Below are 25,453 nucleotides of genomic sequence, written 5' to 3' on the forward strand. Positions count from 1 at the left end.
ACTGCCATCTGTAAAATGCTAAATAAAGAGCAAGGAGCTTGTGTCTGGTCTGGTGTTTAGAAGTTCACAGGTTCCAATCCCACTGCTGACAAGCCCCAGTGGCAGCCTGCTGCTCCTACTGTGTGAACGTAGAGTTAGCTATGAATACGATGGGTATAAAACAAAGAAACACTTTCCCCAAAGGAGTTAATGAAGTATATTTTCTTTCTTCTCGCACCATAACCTTCCACCTTCCGTGTCTGAACTCAGTACGGGTTGACTTCTATCACCCCCCCAAGCAACTGCTAAATTCCACTTTAAATTGAATCATTTCCAGTGTTTCTCTCCAGATTCCCCCCCCCCCCAGGAGTTTGATCTTTTTATCAGTGGCGGCAGCAGTAGCAGTGATTCCTATATGTAGCTATTTCTCACCAGTTGCTATTTATGCAATACTGCTCCAACATTGATTGGCAAGCCATAAGCAGTTAGAGGATTCAAATAGTGCAAAACCTCTCGTCTCTTTGACTGAGACCTGAAAAGAAGCGGAAGAAAGATCTGCATCGGGACCTTTGGGATGCTCTCTACGTTCGAATAAAAACATCAAACTAATTAATTTATGTGCATGTGAAGCCATCCAGTGCTAAAGAGAACACAAAGCAGTTTCTAACAAGACTCAATTAAAGTTAAAAACCCACATCACTAATTCTTTTTAAGGCAAGGTCATTTGGCAGTCAGTGCAACCTCAGTGTTTCCTATGTTTTCTTCTATTGGAACGGAATAAAAGAGCAAAGCCAATGTTGTTGTATATCCGGGTTTGATTTGGCAGCTGTGGGTGTGTTTTGTATGGAAATCCAGTCCGGCTCTCCTCAAACCTTCGGCCTGATCTCCTGACAGTTTTTGCTGGTCTGCTCCTCTTGGTCCGCCCCGTCCAGCAGCGCCGTGTCCGGGTGCACCTCCTCTTCGTCCGGGGTCACGACCACAGGGGTCCTTCTCCTCCTCGCCGCTCCGACTCCTCCGCCTTCTCCCCCTGACCCTCCAGCGTCGCCACCTACCCCTCCACCCCCCTGCTCAGTCTCCTCCTCCTCCTCCTCTTCCTCCTCCTCGCCAGCCTCTGTGTCCTGGCTGGCCGAGTCAGTGCAGGTGGAGGACAGGGAGGAGAGCTTGTGTCGCAGCTCGGCCTGGGTGGGGACCTGGAGGCTGATTTCTGTGGTGAACGACTCCACGTCTGGACCTGGAGGAGGCAAGAAATGATATGGCATCGAATTATTTTCAGACGAAGAGGAGCTGTCAGATACACGCTGTAGACTGTTTACCGCAACAAAACAAGTAGACATGGACAGATGCTGCCGGGGCTTCATGTCTGAAAAATGTGCTTGTCAATCTTCTGAGTCACACGTATTTGCTTCGCTGATGTCGTAGCTAACTGGAACAGGCTATTTACGTAAACTATGTGCTGCGTGCGATCGAGACGGAGTCGCCGTGTTCAGTTGCCATAAGGTGTTTTGGGACTTTTCACCTGCGACAGGCGAGGCGGCGCTGTTGTCCTCTCCCCCAGAGTGCAGAAACACATCCAGAGCCTCGTGGTCGGACATGTCCATCAGATCCATCTGCTCCAGCATGTCCACGTTCACCTCCATGGACGACATGCTGCCTATTGGCTCTGCACACAACACGGGGCGGAAAGTGAGACTTTAGGAAGTGCAGAAGCCTCCAGAATGCGGCAGCAAGGCGCTGAGTCCAGGATGAGAGCTCCCCAGAAGCAGAAGCAGAAGCAAATGATTGCATTCACGCTGGATGGCTTTTGAAATGGGTAATCTTGTGCAGAAATGATACGGAATTTTAACCCTCAAAAACAACATTGTGACAGGACTGCCACGTTTTATCATCTGTGGGAACCTACATGTGAAAAAGAAAAGCAAGGCTGAGAATAACTAAGTGAAAAAAAAAATCCTTTTCTCAAGTATAATCTTTACTCTTCGTAAAGCTTTTAAGACTGGATGGAAATGTGTTGATGTGAAGCATTGATTGAACAGATAAAAGAAATGAGATCCACTGTATCAAGCTGTCGATGAGCTCATAATAATAACGATAGAGCCAGGGGAGCGGTTTCATTATAGTCATATCTATATCTATATACTCTTAAGGCTAAACAAATCTAACTTGTCGCTATATAAAAAGTTGCATATTTACTGATAAGATTTGAGAAACAGCTTGAAAGTATATCAGTAATCATGCTATAATCAGCAGCAATGCTAAAATTAGAAATGTGGCAAAATTGAGAAACCGCAATATAAGATAAGATAAGCTAATCCTTTATTCTTCTCACAAATGAAGAAATTCACATATATAGCAATTAGTTGTTTTTTTTTTGGGGGGGGGGCATTATTTATCTTGTTATTTTTTGGTAAAAAGGGCTTAAGACCCTAAACTCGGCATTTTGGCCACTTGAATTCTCTTATTCTGAAGTGTTTTTTAAATAGATTTTTGGAAATTTAACTTATAAATGCGCATTAAGAAAAACCAAACTCTCATTCTGTTTTTTGAAAAGCTGTTGCAATCAAGTCAAGCAGCAGAACTTGTTGGGATGAAATGTCGGCACAGTAAAGGTGAAGCAGTTTGCCTTTACAGCCTTGTCATGGTGACACTCGTACTCTTGCAAGTTAGTTTCTGACTTTCTCAAAGTCAAAGAAAAGACTTTTGTGGCATAAAGCTTAAAAAAAACAGGTGAGTATTTTTTTTTAATCACCTCACTGAGAGAAAATTAGTAGGCCTTTTGTGGATGGAATCTACTTTATTTCCAGTTCTATCGACATAATCTTTGCAGCAGTCTGCATGGAAGGATATGTTCCACTAAATGAAGTCTAATTCTGTGTGGTTCAAACAGCCTCATGCAGCAGAATCACTCCTGTTACACAGAAACTACTGGACTCCTGGATTCACCACCTTGCAGGGGTTCAATCCCCGAGTTCACTGTCATGATGTGCTGCATGCGTCACAAACAGCCAGTCGGTGCGATGGGGGGGTGTTGGGGGGGGCAGAGTTGTGAGCACAATAGGAAGAAGCCACATGATTGGTTGGTGCACAGCAGTGAGAGAAGATGCCGTTGGCTACCGTACCTCAAGGAAATGAGGAGAGCAGAGGAGGGCGGCACGGGGAAGGAGAGCAGAAGAAAGAGTGAAGAGAGAGAGAGAGAGAGAGAGAGAGAGAGAAGGGGGATGTTATTTCCCACGGAGACTCCCCAAAAGTCTCCCCCATCCTTCAAAATGTACCACAAGTACGGAAAAAAAAATCCCCCCCACACACACACACACACACACACACACACACACACACACACACACACACACACACACACACACACACACACACACACACGAGAGACATATTTTCAGATGCCTCAACTTTGGTAAATTGATCAGAATATACACAAGTTCAATCATCGTCCATCCACTCACTCGAACTGCTTAAACAGACGGAACACAAAGGAATGGAGACACAGTGACTTCTGCTGCCTTTCCCAGTTAAGATCGCCGTGCCGTGACATGTTATAGAGGAACTTCTGGTCTAAATCTCCTTAATGACTCGACTGTCTGCAGCCTCTTCTCCTGAGTGTTCCCATGTCTCCCTTGTCAGCCATGCAATTACTGGCACACAGCAGCTATCCGGCCTCAGAAAATATAGCATGGGGGCTGGTGATTCCATTTTTAACATTGTAAGGAGATCTGTTTTCGACCTGTGAATAAGAATACGTGTATAAACACACACCCACACACGCACACACACACACACACACACACACACACACACACACACACACACACACACACACACACACACACACACACACACACACACACACACACACACACACACACACACACACACACACACACACACACACACACATGGTCATGTTGTGAGGTCTTTGTGAAGAATCACTGCAATGAGAGCATCACTTCCAGGTGGCTGCGTCGAACATGCTCCTCTTTTAGCCCCACGGTGACCTTGCCTGAAAGGTTTTCCTGCTGGGATGGACTGTGCCTGCAGTGTGATCGTCGGTGTGTGCATGTGTCTGTGTCAGGGAGTGCAGTGTAAAACCCTTGAGACTGGTTTTTCATGGCTCGATGGCTTATGTCATCTGCACTCCTTTCACTGCTTCACCATCTCACAGCTGCATGATGGGTAATTGTAGTGTGCTTCACTGTACTGCAAAAAAACTAAAGACCTCAGCAGAGTGCGACTCATTTCATGACAAAGTGACTCATCACCAGAGGTGTGTGTGTTGGATTAAAAATAATCTGTATTGTGTTTAACTTTTTTTTTTTTTTTTTTTTTTTTTAAATCAAAAGTAGGCGCAACATTTACCCAGAATTTTATTTAAAAAAAATCAAACCTTTAGTTTTGCATATCTGTAGCAAATCAGTTTATTTATTATTATTTTATTGGAAAAAGATTCCTGCTTTATATCTACTTTGCTTGCAAAGCTTTGACTAAAATGTGGATTAACCATGAATATTTTATTCAGGCAAACTAATGCATGTGATTGACAATGCAACTGATTAAAACAAATTATTTAAAGAGTTGTTGCTTAGAGTATTTTGCCCTTTCATGTGAATTTTTAAAATAGTTATCTTTCAATTGTGTAAAATATATTCAGTATAGTTCTTCTCAAGTGGACTACAGATTATTAGTACCGGTACTCTGCCTCACCTCACGATGGTAAATACCATGAACAACCACCAAGAAAGACTGATTAAATTAGAGTTTGGTGACTTCTTTTTCAGTCACTTGCATGTCGATGTTAAAAGTATTGCCATTTTTCTTCATTTCAGTTGTTCGACTGCTTTTTTCCCCCTCTTATAAATGAAAAATCTGTTAGTGTAGCAAGTGAACTTTGTCCATAATCATGCCAATACAGCTGAATAATCTCACTTGCAAACTGGCCTTGGTGGCTGTTTTTGTCACTGTGCCTTGTTTGAGAACAGAATTACTAGAAAGCCGATTTGAGTGACAGTAAAATATAAGCCTCTCCCTCTCCCACACTTAAGTCTCTCTCCTTTCCCTCCAGCTCTCCCTCCTTCCCCACAGCTCCACAATCTTCCCTAATAAGCCATTTCCAGGGGATTAAAAGGGAAGGATGGATGAGTAAAAGCAGAAGGAAGAAGGAAAAGAAAATTCACATTACAAACACTGGCTGGTCGAGTCCGTCACGTTGCTCATGGTGTTTATCTCATGCAGTCTTTCAGCCCGTCCTGTGGGTGCCACTGCAGATTTTTGGCAGCAATATGTGGGCTAAATCACAGCAGGATTCTATTACAATCCCTCTGGAAGAGTACATTTAAATGGCATGTTGGCATTTCTCAAAGTAATGACTCTACTTGCTACGTGTTAAGCGACAGGCACTGGGAGTGTGGAGGCTGCACAGAAAGCTATTATGGCTCAATCTTGTGGTTGCGGCGAGGAGGCTTTCGCCGATAGTACCGGGGCTGGGAAATTAATTCATGTGAATGCTGGATGACGGCTTTGGATTCACTCTGGAATAATTTACACACACCACTACCTGCACTTTAACTCCTCCACAGTTTTCTTCCTCCTCTGTCGAAGAAAACCACACACACAAACGCTGAATATAAAGCTGTTTGAATATCATGAAGGAGCGTGACGCCCGTGGGGACGGTCGGCGTGACCTCACAGCTCCTCCCCCCTCACCTCTCCGCTCTGCGATCTGCAGGTAGCCAGTGGACAGGTACTGCTCCATGTCTTGCTGGAAGGCTTCCTCGAAGAACTTCTGGCGCTCTTTCAGCTTGACCTGGGGGGGCGGGACACCTCCCTGCTCTGCTCCCGGGACCCTCTGCGCGTGCTCCGACTCCAGCTCCACTAGAAACACAAGAGGGGAACGTTACCAAAGTGAGACGGATCACAATCTTTTATCAATCATGCAACCACCCAGGTCACAATGAATGATACTTGCTGACGTGCAAGAAATTCTCCTTTGATTTTGAAATAATGAGGGCTGGATGTATGATGTTCCTGTTAGAAATGTGTGATGATTTCAGGGTAACATGATAACATGATATCAGTCACCTTCAATCCTTTAAAGGGGTCATATTGGGCAAAATTCACTTTCTAATGGTTTTCCAACAGTAATACCATACCTGGAATATACGCCCCAGAAGTGAAGAACGTCAGTCATCTATCTCCCTGACTTGTTTCATTTTTTTTAAAGGTGTGTGCGCCAATGAGCAAATCAAACCCTATATAGTGTCATCGGATGTTTCGCCAATCAAGGCAGGCCCTCCGATTGACTCCTCCCACAACTAAGGAAGTATTTCCTCCTCTTCCCAAGATGGGCATGTGTGGGCGGAGCCAGTCCAGTTCACACAGACACAGCAGATTCTGAATGCAACTCCTATGATCCAATGTTCAAATTGGTGAAAATCAAGGAAAAGCTGGATTTGGGGCAAAAAACTTTGAATACAAGATTTTTGGACCAACAATACCCATGCGAAAGTGTTGAAAAGTTGTATAATGGGACCTCTTTAAATAGTCCAGTTGCCAAGCTCTAAAAATCTTAAGTTTTGCTTATTTATATTACTGTTATTGTGGCATCAAAATGCAAAGAACAGCTGTTCTGAACAGGAGCCTGGCTTCAAGGATCAGTGAACCAGTCTTGTGCCACTGGGGAAAACTGGATTATATGCTCGTTGTGTGGTGAACTGGCACATGCACTCTCGCCAATAAAACATATACAGTATATGTTCTCCCAGCCAAAGTCAAGATTTGAAATAATTTGAGTCATTTGTTTAAACAGTCAAAAAAAGTTTCAAGTTTGAAAAAATCACCTTAAGTAGCTAGTTTATGTTCACACCTAATTTCCAACATGCAAAATTTACAAATGACGCATCAGAGTCGTCAAATGTACACAAATCAAAACTGAACTTATTACAAATCGATAAGTGATGGCGGAGCAGTGGTACTTAATAGTAAATTCTATAAATGTAGGAAGTGATTGCTCAATCTAAACGCAGGTCACATGGGACATCTATAAGAGTGACGGGTGCAGCGGCTGTATGATAGCTTGTGGAAAAGCTAACATATCCTGACAATACATATGAAATGACTTGAGACAGTTTATGAAGTGAGTCAGCTATGTTTCTTTCAAAGTTTGTCATGGCCCCTGGCTAGTGTTCGGTCTTGTGAGAAGCCTAATGTGAAGTGACATTAGCTGAAGCTCGTGGGCTAAGAATCCTTCCTGCTCAACCTGTCGGCCATCTGCCATCAAAACCTCATTTTAGACTTGTAAAATGTCAAATAAAAGACAAACAGTCCGTCACGATGAATCACTCAGCGTGAAGCGCCGCAGTGAAAAATAAAGAAACGTGACACAGTCTTAAGATTCCTTCTGTTGACCCATTTTCTTGTTTTGTTTGGTCGGATCACACTTTGTGAAGTAAATTGAATTGGTTCGAATCCCACTGTTGGTCCCTGAACTGTATAGGGTGTGTCGGGACAACCTGCGTATAATCTGAGCCCAATCAGAACATAAAGATCAACTATGGCGACTCATAGCACATCATATTTTGTTAATAAATCCATTTACTCAGACAAGCTCGGGGACATACCTCTGGAAAACAGATTAGGTTTCTAATTAGGAAAAAAAGCAAAGTTTAGGATCAGTGAATCTCAATTTTAAGTTGATGGCGTGCGTGTGCACATGCCTGTGAGTGTGCGTGCAGCCTGGAGTCTTGCACAGGCTGTCCCTTTGGTTTTCTCATCTCCTCTCTGATAGATGACAGCATTATGTAAGACCACCCACTCACTACTGTGGCAGGAGCCAGGTCAATGCAGAGAAAATGTCTGACTCAACCGCATTTTAGATCTTAGTTTAAAGTTTACAAAAGCATCCAATTTTGGCAATAATGAGCTAAAAAGATATCTGGCATCTCATGCTCCTTTTTCTCTGTTAGACATCATCTGCCTTCAAAAAAAAAAATCAACCATCAAAGTTGTGCTCAGCTGCTTAAAGTCTATAAATAACAGCTAAAATTAGCAGATGTTAGCACAGTGTCCAATCCAAGGTGAGTTTTAGAAATCGATGTGACTGTGGTATTCATTGAGAGCGGAGCCTTGTTCATTTGTAGGAGATATTTATATACATTTACTTCTGTTTGACTCCTCTGCCTTGTCCATCCAACAACCACAATCTTGATGAAACACTTCATGGGTCGAGGCACACACACACACGCAGAGACAAAAAAACAAACAATGACTTCCTACCACTGCCCTCTCACACACACATTAACAGTACTGGGAGACTTGCAGACAGAAAATCGCTTCCCCTCTCTTTCTGTCTCGCTATCATTTCTCTCCCAGAGTCCAATTCATCTTATTTATCTGAGGACTCATCTTCGTCCCATTACTCCCTCATCTTTCCCCCCAGACTCTGTCCTCCGCCATACAGTGTGTGTGTGTGTGTGTGTGTGTGTGTGTGTGTGTGTGTGTGTGTGTGTGTGTGTGTGTGTGTGTGTGTGTGTGTGTGTGTGTGTGTGTGTGTGTGTGTGTGTGTGTGTGTGTGTGCGCGCGTGTGTGTGTGTGTGTGTGTGGATGTCTTGTGGAGACTGCTCTATTAAATCAGGGGCCTCAGGGAAGCTTTGTTAAGATCGTAAAACATTGTGTAGGGCTAGAAGAAGATGGAGTCGGGGACAAACAAGGCAATGTGTTCAGTTATAATTAGGGGTTGTGGACAGCATTAGCAACCGAGCTAGATCCTGCTTATTAGCTCTTCTTCTCTAATCTAATTCTGAATACACTATTAGCTTGTACTGCTGGTTTATTTACATCATCAATGTACCTAGAGTGAAAGCATCCATCTGTTTGTCTGCCAGGACGAACCTCTTCTTCCCTTCACCATCAAATGCAAAGGGTTTAGAGAATTTTCAAGAAGTCACATGATTCCCAAAAGGTTTATGTGAAACAGATTCATCTCTATTGCACATTGTTATACATAATAACCCAAGAAAAATTGTGTTTTCACAGTGAGGTTAAAAGCCACCATACTCATTTCCTCGGTTAAATGATGAGCTTTCACATCTATTCATTCTTCTTTAAGACATGAAACTACCTTTTGTGTAAATTTTCCATCTTAAGCTTCATCCTACCCCAACAATCTCTCCTTTGCCTTTCATCTCTCGGGTCTTTTTCTCATCATCCTCATCGCCATATAGCAGAAAACCACATTGAACAGCACTGGAGCTGCAGGGACTATTTTTATCTCTCGCTCGTTTAGCCTGCAGGATTAAGTTAGCGCTGATGACTTTAGTTGTAGAAGCACAAGTCGGCAAGTCCAACCACTTCCTCTCTTGCAAAGCTGCGATGCACATTTTGCTGCTTTATATAGCTTCAGGGACAAACCTTGTCCCGAGTCGAAACCGTGTTAACATACAAACATGCTCATATGATCCCACAACAACTGTTAACCACTATAACATGATTCATATGGTCTGTTCACCAGGAGACACGACGTCTGGGGACGTTTCACAGGAGCAAAGCCGGCTGCAATATGTTAGTCACAGCAGATGTCAAATGAAATAACAGGATTCAATTAATTATAGAGGTAAATGACTCCAGTGGCTCTGTGTATAGTAGCGGCTATATTCTCAATATGAGCGCCTTTCTGCTGGAATAGATGCAAGTAGTAAAGACACGTCACAATCTTTAACAGTTTCTGATAAAGAAATCTCTCATACTACCTGCTTTTATGCTTGCTGTGGATCTGTTCCCGTGCTCGATATGCCAGTAAAGGGAAAAAAAAAAAAAAAAAAAAAATATGAAAAAAATGTTTTCCCGTCACTGGCTGTTTACTTTGCTCAGATTCCCAGCAGGCACCACTCCGAACCGAATACTCATGTGTGAACCAAAATCCCAAGAGAGGTACAATAAATAAATGACAAATATTTACCAATAATCTTGCTTAACCTGTTCAGAGGGATAAACTAATCAAAACAAGAGATGCATCAGATCCGATCCCGTCTCGGCGGCAGGAAAAAAATATCTGCAGAACAAGTGCAAGAAGCAGAAACCACAGGGAGAAAAGGAAGTGGTGCTTCATGTCGGGGTATGTGTGACAGCCTGTACCAGGTGGTGTTGTGGTTGCGTGGGTGACTGTGTTTTTAATTTTTACATGCACACTTGACAGACAAATACAAGGCAGAAAACCATTCACTGACTAATGTACGTCTGCATTGCAGTTTGTTTACAAGGGGCTAGGCCTCGAGATATGTTGAGAAGTGATGCTTTGACCTTCATTTATGGTTTAAGAAGTGAGAAAATGTCTTTCAGGCTTAAGCTCAAGCTTCAAATTTGACTAAATTGACTAATTTTCCACATCTTGGTTCAGAGTAAAATGCAAAGCTGTATGTGAGGAGTTCAAGATACAAACTTGGTCACCACATTGCTTTTGTGTAATGCTAAATTGGGCTTGCGTTTCTTCGAGGACACATGAGAGTCCTTGTCAATGGGATTTTCTGCAGCGCTAAACTCAATTAGAGCGCTTTCAGAATTCCTTCGGTGTAAAGAATATCTAGTTTGGGCGCTAACAGGCGGCATTTAAGTGACTGTTGCAGCAGTGATAACACCGACAAACCCCTTTTCAAATGGAAATATAGCTTTTTATAAGTCATCAGCAGCCAATTCAAGTCGCTGCAGAGCCAGTCATTTACACTTTGTAGTGTGCTTCACAGATCAGGTACTGCAGTCGACTGTGCCAGTGAGAGAGTTGCGTTTGAAGCCTCGACGGACCAACGGTTGGAATATTGGATCCATGGATGGAGGTGTCGGTGGACTTGGTGGCCAGCTTGCCTTCAACTCTTGCCAAAAACCTGGAACTAGTGGCACTGTTTGCAGGCCTCTGTGTGCAGAGAGCTGTCGCAGCCTCCTGAGAGAAATACAGAGAATTAACAGGGAAGCAGAGAGAAAGTGGTGAGGTGTACCTCCATCAGCCCATCACATGGTCGAACTCAGAGAGACAGACAATCACACCTGCAGATAATCTAAGAATGAACAATGCATGTTTCTGGACTTGAACCAGGAATAATGTTGCTGCGAGGCACAAGTGCTACCACTACAACCACATGGTCCAAAACACAGCTGGTAAATATTGTCATCTTTGTGTTGCGTGAATTCCGTTTATTGCACAGATTTGATGTTAAAGGCCAAAGGGATTTGAAAGAACCCGCACATGCAGTCCACTCGTGGCATATAAACCCATATTAAATCACATATAAAGTATTTGAATGTAGAATTCTGCTGTGTATTTACCATTAATTCCTCATTGTTCTTGAGCTCAAATGATCTTTTTTTTTCTATTCTGATTAAAATCCAAACAATCCATCCATTGTATTTTGGTGTGAAATGAAGAAGGAGCAGTTCACAGCACAGAGAAGAGAGAAAGTGAGCGTGGCATCGAGACGCAAGATGTTTAGCTTGTGAATATTTCCATTCCTGTTGCATTCATTCTTGGCAAAATGATGATAAGACTGAAGGGTCCTGAATACAAAGTGGGACCATTAAGTCAAAGCTGTGCATGCAGCAGGGCCTTTCTTCAGTACTCCATTTCACTCTCAAAGTGTAAAACACATTGTTTTCAGCTCTATGTGACCTTAAGCTGGTTAAATTGGTCTAGAAGATGGATGGATTAAACCTTTTTTCTATTTCAAATAGCAATCAAGCCTTTCAGAGGACAGAGAAGGGAGATGATGAGAGCGACAGTGTGGCTGATAAATGTTTCATCCTTGTGTTGCATCAATTCTTGGAGAAAAACAGGAGAAGAAAAGAGGGACATTACCACGGGGTGGGACCTTAAAGTCGATGTTGGAAATGTCACTATGAACCACCCGGTGTGGTCAGTCTGCTCCCAAGAAATACACTGGTAGAACAGTACAGCGTAATTATGATTAATTTGCCAATATATTATTTGTAGCATTCTCTGCGCACGGGTGAAACTCTATTATCATCATTTATGAGCTCAAATGATATTCTGATTTTGAGTAACGCTCAATCGATACATCCCCTATCCTATTATAGTGGTTTCACACACTTTACATCATGCTGACTCACTAAACAGATCAAACATTCAATATTTGATATGAAATCCCGCCGTTGTTTCATCTGTCACTTTAAATTAGCTGTCTGCGCTCAGATGGATTTGTTTCCGTTTGCTTGTAAAGGCCTAATATTTCATTCTGAGACAGCAACGCGCAGCCTGCAGACCGAGCGGCAGCGCTGACAGTGTAGACAGCCACTGCTTCTTCTTCTTAAGCCTTGCGCACTCAGCCGTGGTATTTTTAGATTCAGTCCGCCTCGCTTTATCTCTCAAGTGCTCAGGTTTCCGCCACAGGCAGGCCCCATGCTGGAAATAACACGCACATAATCACTTCTTTTTCTCCCTTGCACATTCACACGGCCATCGAAATGAGTTGTGTGCTAAAGGGCGAATATGCATGATACAGGAAATGCACCTTTCGGATGGACTGAGTGAACTCCTTTGTGTGTATAATAGAAAAAACACTCCATTGTGACGCCACTGAACAGGCTGATTACAAAGGACTGAGCCAGGATTGTGACAACGGTGTGACTCTTTTTGCAGAATAAATCACCCAAGGCTTTATCTCTATACGGAGTTTGCATGTTCACCCTGCGCATTCATTGGTTTTGTAAAGGTACTCTCAGTTGGATGGTTGAAATTCAACAAGTTGAATAGTTTTACTTTGTTAAACAGGTTGCAAAGCTGCACATCCACACAAGCACTGCAGTCTCAAGCGGCTGTACTTCTTTTATCAAGCGTTGTCACACTTTCGTGGCTCAGCGGTGAACACACGCCACATGCGGCGCCCCGACTTCCCCTACGTATTCCCAGGGGTCGGACACTGTCAGGCCTATCTGTTCTTTCCTGTCAACAGCACCAGAGAGCTGTCAGTCTGTTTTGCGAACAGCAGGAGTGGCAGTGTCGTGAGGTTCCTGTCCAGTCTGGGTTCGTACACACAGTCAAGCACAAACACCTGTCAAGCTGGAAGGAAGCTCAGTTTTCTGTGTGGTTTGGTCAAAAACAACTCAGACAAAAAACAAAAAAAAACAACCAAAAAAACAAAACAGAACAAAGCATCTGATAACAGCACAGGGCATGACTCAATCGTTATGCTATATGGGTTCTGCACTTGATCTAATTTCAAGCCTCCCACAGCCTGCAATTTCAGCATTATTGCACCATAAGATTGTTTTCTTAAGAACTCTTGCCTCGAGGATCTCTGATTTAAATTGCTACTACAACTCTTTCACTTTCTACACTGACTGGGGAAACATCTTCCAGAGCAAATTTATAGTCCCTTTTTTTTCTCCCATTATTAGTTATTGTAAAATGTTGCTGTAAGCTGCTGGCTGCACTTTAATTTACATAGGAACAAGACACCCATCTGCACTTTCTTGTAGTTACAGGTGGAACCCCTGCACCGAATGAATATGGATCATCTTATTATCTAATTTCCCTTCGCAGCAAACACTTTAGAGCGGAATATGAGCTGGATTTTATGTGGCTGCTGTGACATTTCGACATTTGCATTAGTGTATTTATTATATGTTACTATAGCTTGTTACACAATTCAACTTGAAATAATGTAACATTTGCAAATACCGGTAATACAATAACTTTGTCACGTCACACACAATAGTACTGTAGCACCACTGTCCAACAGTATGATAAAGGGTTAAAAGTGTTTTGTTGTAGCCCAGTTGAGGAGAGAGCAGAGGGCAGCACTGCTGCTGAGTGGGATATTCTGTGTGCTAACATGTAGTGTGGGTGTTGAATGTTTACCACACACTTTTCAAACTGTTCTTGACCTCGCAACAACAAAACACACAATTGAGTTGGGGCATTGTGTCCATTTTATTTGAGGCACTCACTTTGTTATTGGAAGAAAAACAAAAAACATATTTAGTTATTTTAGAATTCATGATGTCAGATATAGTTTTTGGATGGCACACAGAAGATATGACCTTGTTGATGTAGAATGTGATATGGAAAATGACCTTATAAATAAAATACGCATATCAATGGAAACTATCTAAGAGTAATTGCTGTACAAAAAAAGTACAACAAAATAGACTGCATCTGATAATAGAACATTGATGATCACAAGCAAATGTACACTTAATTGTATATTTATTAGAAATATTACAGTGACACAGTAGCCACAGTCCAATATGGGGATCTAACCAGGGGTCTGATTGAGAGGAAACAAATCTAATCAAACGCTAAATCTTTACGACCGATTTGAACAAATTCCTGAGTCATATCATATCATGAGTCATCTTAGAGATGCTGAGTGGAGATGTACTTTACTACAATTCCTGTTTTTGATGCGTGACACTGCAGGTGTTCAGGAATTCATGTGGAAACTTCTTTCAGGAAACATTAGAAGTTTGTTTCGTCACTGTCTAAATAATTCATGACACATTGAGGCCATTCTCCCTCTGTAGCTGTGATGTAATTTGAGTAAAACAACACACACTGAACCAGTTTGCCTGACTACACATGTAACCAGGCAACTGGTTAGAAAAGTGCCAACATGTGATTCGGAGCTCTGTAGGGGGGCGTCTTGCTTCCTGTTTAGTCATTCACAGCCTGAATGCCACCAGAGGATAGAGCTTTTTTTTTTTTTTTTCCTTTATCATCACAGTTTCAAAGTTTCATTAATGTTTTAATGTTGAACATTTCCAGAAACCCTGCACAAAATGTTACAATGCATTACACAATGCTGTGTGATGTGATTAATTCATTTTGACTGGTTCCACATACAAACACAGTCAGCTAATGTGGCAAAACGAAGAGCTGCCATTACTGTTTACATGGTTTTGTGCCTGGCAGTTTGCCATGAAAAAAAAAGAATAGATGAGTGGATGATACATAATTTGCTTGGGCAAGGTGAAAACACACACACACACACACAAATCAACATTGACATGTATTAATTCCCTGCAGGCTTATGCCACTATCTTCAACCAAAACTACTAATTTGCCTTATGCGAAAGGGGCGACCGTGGCTCAGGTGGTAGAGTGGTCGTCTTTCGGAGTGAGAGGTCGGAGGTTCGATCCCAGTCTACACTGGTCTATGTGTCGAAGTGTCCTTGGGCAAGACACTGAACCCTAAATTGCTCCCAGTGGTCGACTAGCGCCTTGCATGGCAGCTCTGTCCCATTGGTGTGTGAATGTGAGCGTGAATGGGTGAATGACTGATATGTGAAGCGCTTTGGGACTGCACTCAGTGTGGTTAGAAGGTGCTATATAAATCTAGACCATTTACCATTTTATGTACTTCCCTTCACTAATAAAACGTGTTATCGTATACATTTTTTTATATTTTCCTCATGAACACTGGTTTTGTGTTTCCACAATGATAACACCTTTTCCTGTGATAACAACACACATGCACACACAGATGTGTCACGGCTGTGCCTTGCAGCAAGTCAGAGGTGTCAGCTACTGTAGCAGTCCAACGATTCAGCGCACAGGGCTGAACACTGGAGTTGAGAATGTACCAATTTCTTACAAGAGGGGTGAAGGTCACATCTGTGATGGTGGACCTGACCTTAAAACAATGTGTTTGGATAAGGTTAACCAAATGCTCAGTCTTTCTATTAAAAATAAATAAATAAATAAAAAATACTCTTCACGTTTAATTGAGAATTACTGAAATTTGTAAAGAAAACAAAACAGAATCACAACACCAGTGGCAACCTTTCGAATAACCTTAATGCAATTGCAGCTATTAATTTAGTAAGAGGTCAAATTAGCAATAATATGAAACATGTTTGATGTTTTATTGCTTTGGGTTGTTCTCAGCTCTAATGTTGTTGAGGCGTAAATGCTTGGTAAAGTCTGACAAATCAACATTGAATGCACAGCAGGGGTTTGCAAGCAGCCGCATCTGCTAAGCTCAAGCCAGATTAGACGAGGAGCAAAACAACAAACAGGTAGCTAATGAACTATTTCATCTCTAAATGAATAAAAACACCATCATGATCAACAGTTTTGGGGCTGAAAATAGGGTTGAAAATAGATGCAGTCGAGTGAAAATAGAATTGATGACTGAGTCATAAGTAGCAACGGCAACATTACCAGAGAATCTTTTTTTAAAAAAAATAAGTGTCTTAAATGCTGAAAATTCTTAATAGACAGACAATGCAATCTGTTTTATGCATGACAACGTGAACTGAGACACACACACACACACACACACACACACACACACACACACACACACACACACACACACACACACACACACACACACACACACACACACACAGTCATCTCTACACACTGAGGCAATGTTACATAAGGTGACACATTGAGGTGCATTTGATATTTTGCCACTTCTAATCTGGCTTGACACATCAGAGACGCAGCAGAAACTGCATAAAGTTTTCAAATGATCTGAAATATGTAACCTTAAGGGTCAGGCTGTGGCGCGGATCTACTTTGTTGAGAGCAACATTGTTGAGCAGCATCTAAATAGATGCACTTATATTCATCGTTGACTTATTTAGCTGGTTGTGCAATGTTGTTTTAATTTAAAACTGTTTTTTTTCTCCTGAGTCTTCAATAAAAGAAGCATATGTCTTCTATAGTTAACCTACATTTATGTCTATAAATTTTTAAGTTCCTTCAATTCAACTGCCATCTGACTCTCTCAATGAAAAACATATGGCCTCTTTATACATGTATATTCAGTGTTGCTATATGTGAGTGTGTGTGTGTGTGTTTGCAAGCAGCTCGACATGTCATAGTGAAAGAGGTCAGCAGCAGATTTCCTCAAGGAGATGGAACATATACAATATAGGCTTTTGAAAACCTCATTACCAGATGTAAGTAGGAAAGAATACATGTAGCTTCCGGGACGATTGCATTGTTTTAAGGTGTTTACGAAAAGCAAACGTTGTATTTTATTGAAGATGAATGGTTATGTGAGACATAAAAAGGCAGTTAGGTTGATCCATTGTGACATATAAACTCAAGATAAACTCATTCATCAATGTAAACACTGCCTATAGACATGTGTCAGGTTAATTTTGATGTCCAAATGGCTTCTTTGCTCTTGTATTTGACTAAGTCACTACACTTTTGACCTTCACTTAAAGGCGAACTCTCCAACATAACATGCCTAATATAGTTTAGTGGCCTTGAAACAGTCTGGATAGCTGCCGACAGACAAAGGCAGTGAGAAAGATAGAGAGTACGGTAGGTTGTTTTATCTGACAGCACCTGACAGTACATTGTCACGTAGCGGAACGATCCATCAAGGAGAAGGACGAGGGGGAAGAGAGGTCTACATCTTCTTACATGATATCTCTAAGCTCCTCTAAAGTATGTGGAATTTCCCCACCCCCCTCACAATCTTCTTAGAAGTGACATTCCCATTTGCCAACAAAATGCTCTGCCCACGTAAACCCTCATCATGTTGGCTGATGCAGTTTTTGTGGCTTGATGCACGGATTTTCACACGCTAAATAAATAAATAAGCCAGTGTTACTAAATGTTGAGGCACGAGTGATAAATGATTCCAACTAATGTGTGAAAATTCAATATATAAGCTCATCAAAATGACATAATTCTAGTTTTGCTCCCTTTAAAGCAGTTAAGCACAACCTTCAGACCAAGACTTTATTTGTCGTAGCAAACATTAAGAAAGCGTGTTCCCGTGCTCTCCCCTGTGATCCGAGATAAATAGGGTGGCAAAGAGATTTTCTGACCTGCCAAATAAATCACTGATCAGCCAATTAGCTCCAAGCAACAAGAAATCGAAGCGTGGCAGAGGTGGATACAAATTTTTTACTTTCGTCGACACCTTACACACATAATATAGAAAGACGAGGCCGTCCTGCGGTGTTGGAAACATTACATAATATTATCCCCTTGGAGAGGAGACAATTAGAAATGTTCACATAAACCTGTGAACTCAAAATGAGCTAGTGCAAGGAGGAGGAGGAGGAGGATGAGGAGGGGGGGGGGGGGGGGGGGTATGGCCAGCGAAAAGGCATTTCCTAACAGGTTAATTGCTTGCCTTTAAAGGAGCGTTACTCACACGGATAAGGGTGATGTCCTTTTTAACTATGGGTAATGCTGTAATCAGTGGGTGTTCGCCTCTAAATCAGGAAACCAGGCCAGTCTGACCCTCGCCAGGCAAAAATCACTTTAAGGTCGGAAACACACAACAAAAACACTCTGAGTGCACAAATGCCCGCTGGCCTTTTCTTCAGCAGGGGATATTGTGTGCAGGCAGAAGCTGGAATATCACGGTGGCTCGACTGCAGCGCTGAAATGGTCAGCAAACATGTAACCTGAATGCAAGTGAACAAGCTCTGAATGCAAAGCGACGTATGAAAATACTCACATTCAATATGCGCATGCAACTGAGCAATCATGTTTATTTTAAGTCGTGAAATTAGTTTGTATTTTTTTTTACAAACATTCATGAAGGCTTCAGTGCATTACGCAAGATTGTCCTCTTCTCTTTACCTCTGCATGTTTGTTTCTATTTTGTTTCTTTCTCTCACTCAGCTGAGGAAAGTCAGGAGAAACGCATAGAGGGCTTGGAAAACGTGCACTGAAAGCTGTGGGTTTACACTCAGCTCCCTTTCAGCTGCACCGACAGAAACACGCTCACACTTGTACCTGATGAATGCTGTGCTAAATGTTTCATAGTGTTTCACTGCAGAGCAGCATCACCTCGTTTTTTGGCGGTTATTTTTACGCCAGAAACCTTCTCAATGAATGAATGAGAAGTCGCATGTGCTGCAACACAGGCATCATAACAATGGAGGAGATGGTGGAGCGCTGCGGAGTCACACAAGGCATGACAAAGGCAGGAGCGAACAGCAGAAGACCAGGGAAGCATGAGCACATTGCGGGATTACATCAGTTTAAAATTGTACAAATCTCCTTGGAAAAAGATGTGCAAAGTCTCCAAGACTGGCTGTAAATAGTTCATCTCAATAACAGCGACAAAGTAAAACCTATGTTAAAATAAACGTTAGTCATTACAGTCGAATGGCAATGGATCTGCGTTGAACTGACTGTCGGCGCGTGCATACCGTTCTCTCTGAACATGTGTTTTTGTAGCCACGCTGCTAATAACAGGGACACACACATGTTCCTTTTGATCAATTTTTCATCACAACTCATGACGGGAAGCGCAAGTACTGCACACAGGTCTTTTCATTGAGAGAAGCTGATAAATGATTAACTACTTTAAATGCAAAAAGTCGTGCCGTTCCAGAGTAAAAACATCAAGCAGGTGTTCTGACACGTATGAAACGTCCTTGCTTTAATATTTAAACTCAATCTAGTCGGGAAGGTTGTTTTGTAAATATAGATTTCTGTGCTTTGGTAACGGTTGAGAGGAGCAGCGCTACTTTGCCAGTAGCTGTCTTACATTTCAGAATCAGAACGTCTTTATTGTTTTCAAACTACTTGTGAAAAGTATTCCTCTATACTGATTCTTAAAATATGCAACCCAGTATGAAATGTCTTGGCAAAAGACAGAATGAATTGTGTAAATTTGAATTTCTGTGATAGTTTCTTCTGTGAGTGATTCTTTTATGTAAAAAACAAAACAATAAAAAAATAAAAAATCCAGTGTATGGATTACCTTTTAATTCTTAGGCTGATCCAATTTTTGAATTAAATCTATTTCTAACCAGCCACCTCTTACCTACTTACACACCACAGCCCAGTGCAGAAGCCTCCAGCTTTAAGGCATATGTGCATACAAACTGTGCTTAAGAGGCAGGCGGCAAAGTGTGATAATGTACTTATTGAATGAATCCATACAAATGTGATTCATTCACACGTCCTCATGAGCTGCTCTCCTGCCATCCTGTCAGCACTGGGGAAGACCGCAGATAATCTTTGTGTGCGTGTTTATGAGCAGAAAGCAGTGTGATTATAATTCTCAATCCCTTGATTTCCCCACACAAATATTAAAAGAAATACTTGAGGATTGAACTAGAGCTCAAATACAAGTCAATCTGATTTATTAAAATATTAATTTTAAAATTAAACATCATAATCCGTGGCATCTGTCAGCCAAGTGTCCTCATGTGGTTAAGTAGCAGTATCATAATATGTGTAAAACAAAACAACGACCCAGCAGGAAAACACTCTTATGCTGAAAAGAATTGCTTTATTCTAAAAAATATTTTAAAAATCATTCATTCATTCACTCAAAGCTGGGGTTTTCAAAGTGAGCTTGTCCCACATTGTTGTTTTAATTAATGCTCATTATATTCACAGTAATATCATGTTTTAAAATTAGTTTTTTGATTAAATATTATTAGATGTATAGTAGTTTTAGCCTGAATTTATGATTTTGGTAAAGTAAATGGCATCCCCGTCAATTAGTTTTTTTCCTTCAGGATCTTTGACCCAAATTTTTTCAAACTATTGATTGAATGTTCTCACAGTCTAATACAACATCAGTGACAGTACATTCTATTCACTTCAGAGTCTCTTTGAGAAAACTCAAGTCTGATTCCTTAAAAAATGGCTCCAGATTTCACAAAATATATTTGACGAAAAATGACAGAATAGACAGGAAATATTTGAATTACAGCTGGAACAATAAGAAAATGCAAAGCCATACATTTCACAGTTACAACAGCTACAGATTATAGATAAATAACCTCTCGCACTCTGAAGACACCTGACATGCATAAGTAGATGTTTCTGTATTAGTGGAAATTCTCATTCATGCCTTTTTTTTTTTTTTATTTCACTGCAAAAGTAACCAGACCCATAAATAAAAAAGAAAATCTGTTTGCTTCTTAGTCGACAAAAAGCAAAATTGTGCTCTTCGAGTTTTTAGCATTAAGTTGTCATGGCAATAAATTGCAACATACAAACACTGTCAACTTCTTTTCATTGAACACGCAACACTTTCAGCCCTTTGGCTTGACTATTGAATGGGAGTTTCTTCTCCTCTGCACTGAATCCTCAGACTAAATAATTCAAGAGTGTTTTTTTTTTCTCCTAACCTGACAGAGATATCAAAAGCTATCAGCTATAAGTCTTTGTACTCCAGTTCCTTTCTGTCACTGCATATTTTTTTCACACACCCTCTGCATGGCTCCCTCTCTCTTATTTTCTTTCTCTTTCCCTCATTTGTCTGCAGTCACGATGTGCCATCCTGTTGGCTTCAGCAAATATTGTAAATAAACAAATAATGCGCCTAATCTTGGCCAGGGGAAAGAACCTTACAAAGAGCAGCGGTGATGCACGCTCACGTTCACGAGCAGAAATCCCTTCGGCTGGAGTTACTCCACACTGTAGTTTCTTCAACGATATCATCTTCTTCTGATTATTTCATTGCTTCTCTCCCGTTTGCTCAAGGCCGAGAGCAGCACTGAATCCTCAGAACTGCATGTCCTCAAGAGTCGGAGTGCAGCTGCTGCATTATGATCATGTGGTTCAGCTGTGTTGTCCAAAAATGTATAAGCGTGTGTCCTTGTCGCTCCTTGTTACATATCTGCATCCACTCATCCATCTTCTATAGCGCTTCATCCTGTGCAGGGTCTGAACCATATTAATACATACCAGTTCATGTGAATAATTGCTGATGTATGAAGAAATACAGTAAGTTAAGTGAGGAATAAGGCCACTTTAAATCAAATAAATGATCTTTAAAACGCGGCAAAAGCTATTAACGTTGTAGAATAGGACAGATTTAATCAAAGTCATTGTCTCATTAACAACAAGGTCACAACTACCTTTAGATGTAAATCGCGGTATTTGTCCGGTGATGGACTGTGATGTTGTCCAGGGTGAAACCTAAATCGTGTAGATAAATAAAAACTAATAAAGAACATGAATATATATTTGTATAGATTGGTTGCGCGCCCTTTCCCTCTTCAAACAGGTTTTATCCATAGTGTCACACTTTGGGGTGAAACACTTGGTTAGTGGCCCCGTGGCTGCAACATTGTCAATCCATCTGTTGTTTTGTTGTACCTGACCTCGCCCAGTCACCTGCTGCACAGCAGGGAGCCCCGCTGCTCCCGCGCACAAACCACATCTTGTTGTTGTACATGTTGCAGTGACACTGACACACATTCATATTTCTATCAGCACACAAACACAGCAGGGACAAATGATTCACCGATCCCTCCATATTCAGTCACACAAGCAGCTTTCCTTCTCACAAAGTTAGCACAGAGAGAAAAAAATAAATAGAGCAAGAGAGGGGCAGGATAGAGGAGAGAAAGATGCGTTTTATGGTCCTAATCTAAATGACAGCTCGAGCTGACCTATGCTATATATCTTTACATAAGGAAGGAGAGAGCAGAACAAGAAAGCCCTGGAGGGAGAACATTACCGAGGTCCGAACAGCACACACACACGGAAATACTGATGACTTCAGCATGTCCGCAAGAACAGAAAAAAAAATTACTTCACATTAAATATGAAGCGTTAGATACAGACTGTTCAGAAGTGTGAAGGTGACATAAAAAGAGGAAAAAAAACAAAAGACTCCCAAAAAGCCCCTGCCTTTGTATGTGCCTACAAACAGTGTTGTGGTTCGACCCTGGAGCTAATTAAAGCAACTCCAGCCGTCTGACCACACTCTCGCTTCTCTCCCCATCCTCTTCCTCCCCATTTCCCCCAGGAGTGGGAGGAGACGAGAGAAAAAAGCCGTAACCCACCTGCTGAGGTACATCACACAGGGAGGGAAAATGCAATCTCCAAAACCATCTGCGAGCAGGGATTGAGATAGAAAACACTGATTACATGGGCTTTTGTTTATTTTAAATTTTTTTTGTAAGGAGATAAGAATAAAGTTAGAGTACAGGTATACAGCAATTCAATCTGGCCGTTGTTTATATGTGTACATGTGTTTGCAGTGTTAGCCTGCACATCTTTGTGTACAACATGATTTAAGGCGGCCTGTCATCTTCACCCCACCAGTTTTACAGCATCCTCGGGCACATTTGCGAGGGTGTTCGAAATCATCTGACAGCTTGAATTCAGGAGCAGCCCTCTCGCTCAAGCCCCGCCACCAAAGTAACTGGGACGCACCCTATAAAACAAAACAGCTGCCATAACTCTGTTTGTGAAATTATAGCTCAGTCACTATTGTTCCTTTAATTATAGCCATTATGCTTCTTGTGGGTCCATCCAACTATTTATTCTCCTGTCATGCCACACAGTTCAGAGTAATTTCTCAGCACAGATGAGCTGAGAGAGCTTATTTGCAGCTCCACAGCTAAAAAAAAAAAAAAAAAAAAAAGGATACAAAGGGAATTTGCAGCTTCATCATTATAATGCTATTAATTGCTTTGACCAGAGGAAAGTGTTTCTGGTCACTCTGACATGAGCATTTTGAACAAATTCAACACAAAAAGGACTAAGACATCACACTGACCTACCAGATCATTTAACATTTCAATCTTTCTTTATGTTTTTGGAAGTTGGTTGTTCGTCATGGCTTGTTTTGCTGGTCTGTGTTTACTTAATAGAGTTTTGCAAGAGTACAAGTATCAAATATGTTGCTTTGGGGCCAAAAGTGTCTCACCAGAGGTTTTGATCCAGCCAGTGCAATTTTACATTGCATATTTGGTATTTGTTTTACGTCTGCTCATGTTGCATGTGTCTCTTCATTTTTATTTAAAAATCATGGTCATTTTGACATTGACTCAGACCATAAATACAAAACATAGGCATAAAGAGCCCCCTAATCTGTCCTATGGAAAGTGGCTAGTCTCAAAAATATTCATATTTAGAAAGGCATAAGAAGAGTTTTGGCTGGTTGCTTACATTTAAACAGGGATATATTCCGTTTTTAGGCAATGGATCCACAGCAGGTGGCAGATTGAACATTTGATAAACAATGCGAGCTTTTTAAACTGATTTGATTTGTCCTTTTGTCTTTCACCCGCACAGAAAGAGAGGACAGATCTCTTGGTTAAGGGAAGCCGCGGCGAACTTTAAATATAGTTCAACATACCTTGAGATTGGATTAACACAGTAATTTATTACAAAAGACAGAAATACTGGCCTAACAAAGATTAGTCTTATACTTAGCCGATAAACGCGAAGGAAAACAGCCAAGGATGAAACAGTTGAGCTCAGTACGAGGAGGAAAAAGACAGAGAGAGTGAAGCAGCCGGAGCTTCCCTATATAAAACACGCGCTGCTGTAAATCCCCTCTTCCCATTGGCCACCGCTGGAAGGAGGCGTAAGCAACGTGCTCTCCTATTGGCGGACCTTCACACAGACAGAACAAACTACGGTACCCATGATGCATTTCGGTATTTGTCCATCATCTACAGCTCAATAACAAAACAGTCCGCCGCCATTTTAACAGTTTGAATAAGTCCATGCAGGAAGCGTCACAGTTCGGAGGTCAAAGAAAACGTCATAACTCTAACAGATTTCAGATAATAGTTGGCAAATGCAGTTTATTTACTGCATTGCTTGTGAATTAATTAGGACGACGTGTAGCTCTGAATGAAGGGGGAAACAAACGGACTTGGGTAAAATGTGTGTAAACTTGATTACAAATGTGCACATAGTGTTGATTAAAATAGGGACTGCTATGCTGCAGGACACTAAAATACAGAGCACGTGTCTCGGTTGAGGTGCTGGAAATCTATTAAAGGTGACACTTTTCATTTCTACCTCACTGATCTGAACTGCCAAAACTTCAAACAGCGTGTTATAATCGAAGCACTTATTGTATGTGACAAGGCTCTCAATTTTCACTTTCCACTGTCATACATTTTTTAAAAGGATGAAACGTTTTGTCTTGGCATTGCAAAGGTTGGATGTTCTCCACTCCAGAACCAATTAGACTTCCAGAAAGTGTGGAGGCCCGTCTCACTCTCCCACGTCTTATTCTTCTTCTCCGTCTTCATTATCGCTAAAGCATTTCTAGATATGCAGTCTTTTAAAAGCCTGGTCCACCGGTATCTTCAACTCGCTCTAATTGTCTGTCTCCTCACCCACTCTCCTTCACCCTCCACCTGGTCTCAAGTTTATCCCTCCTATTAAGTGTTGCTCTTTTCTTTTTCAGCAGCATTTCTTTGTTTTCCCATCCTCTTTCTCTGATCCTTATTCACATCTTCTTCCCTGATCATGAACTTTTTTTTTTTTTAACCATTCTTCTCTCTATTTCTATCATTTTGTCTCTTTGTAACATGTTAAGTTCTAGAATCACCATTTAAAAAAGAATGTGCCTCCTAATCTATCTGAGCAGAGCTTTTCCTTCCTGGTACAGTCGAATAAACAGTGTGAGTGTCAAGAGGCAGAGACGGGGGGACGGGGGGACGGGGGGGGGTTTGAACGTTTGCCAGCAACACCTGTTAAGCCACCTGGATACAGTTTGGAAAGGGGGGGGGCTTTGCGGATGATGGCTGAAATCACTTTCAT

At 41.5% G+C, this 25,453-nt stretch overlaps 1 protein-coding gene across 1 annotated transcript; it reads right to left on the minus strand.

Annotated features, from left to right (window-relative positions):
* Nucleotides 1–845: 845 nt before the first annotated feature.
* Nucleotides 846–24,939, minus strand: dtnbp1b (dystrobrevin binding protein 1b; the record flags this gene model as incomplete). Its single annotated transcript, XM_080515553.1, has 4 exons — nt 846–1,210; nt 1,496–1,639; nt 5,689–5,856; nt 24,906–24,939. The coding sequence occupies 4 exons, from the start codon at nt 24,937–24,939 to the stop codon at nt 846–848; spliced, it is 711 nt and encodes a 236-aa protein (XP_080371679.1).
* Between the last annotated feature and the right edge of the window lie 514 nt (nt 24,940–25,453).

This window comes from Blennius ocellaris, assembly GCF_963422515.1.
Source record: "Blennius ocellaris genome assembly, chromosome: 20".
Taxonomy (NCBI): Eukaryota; Metazoa; Chordata; class Actinopteri; order Blenniiformes; family Blenniidae; genus Blennius; species Blennius ocellaris.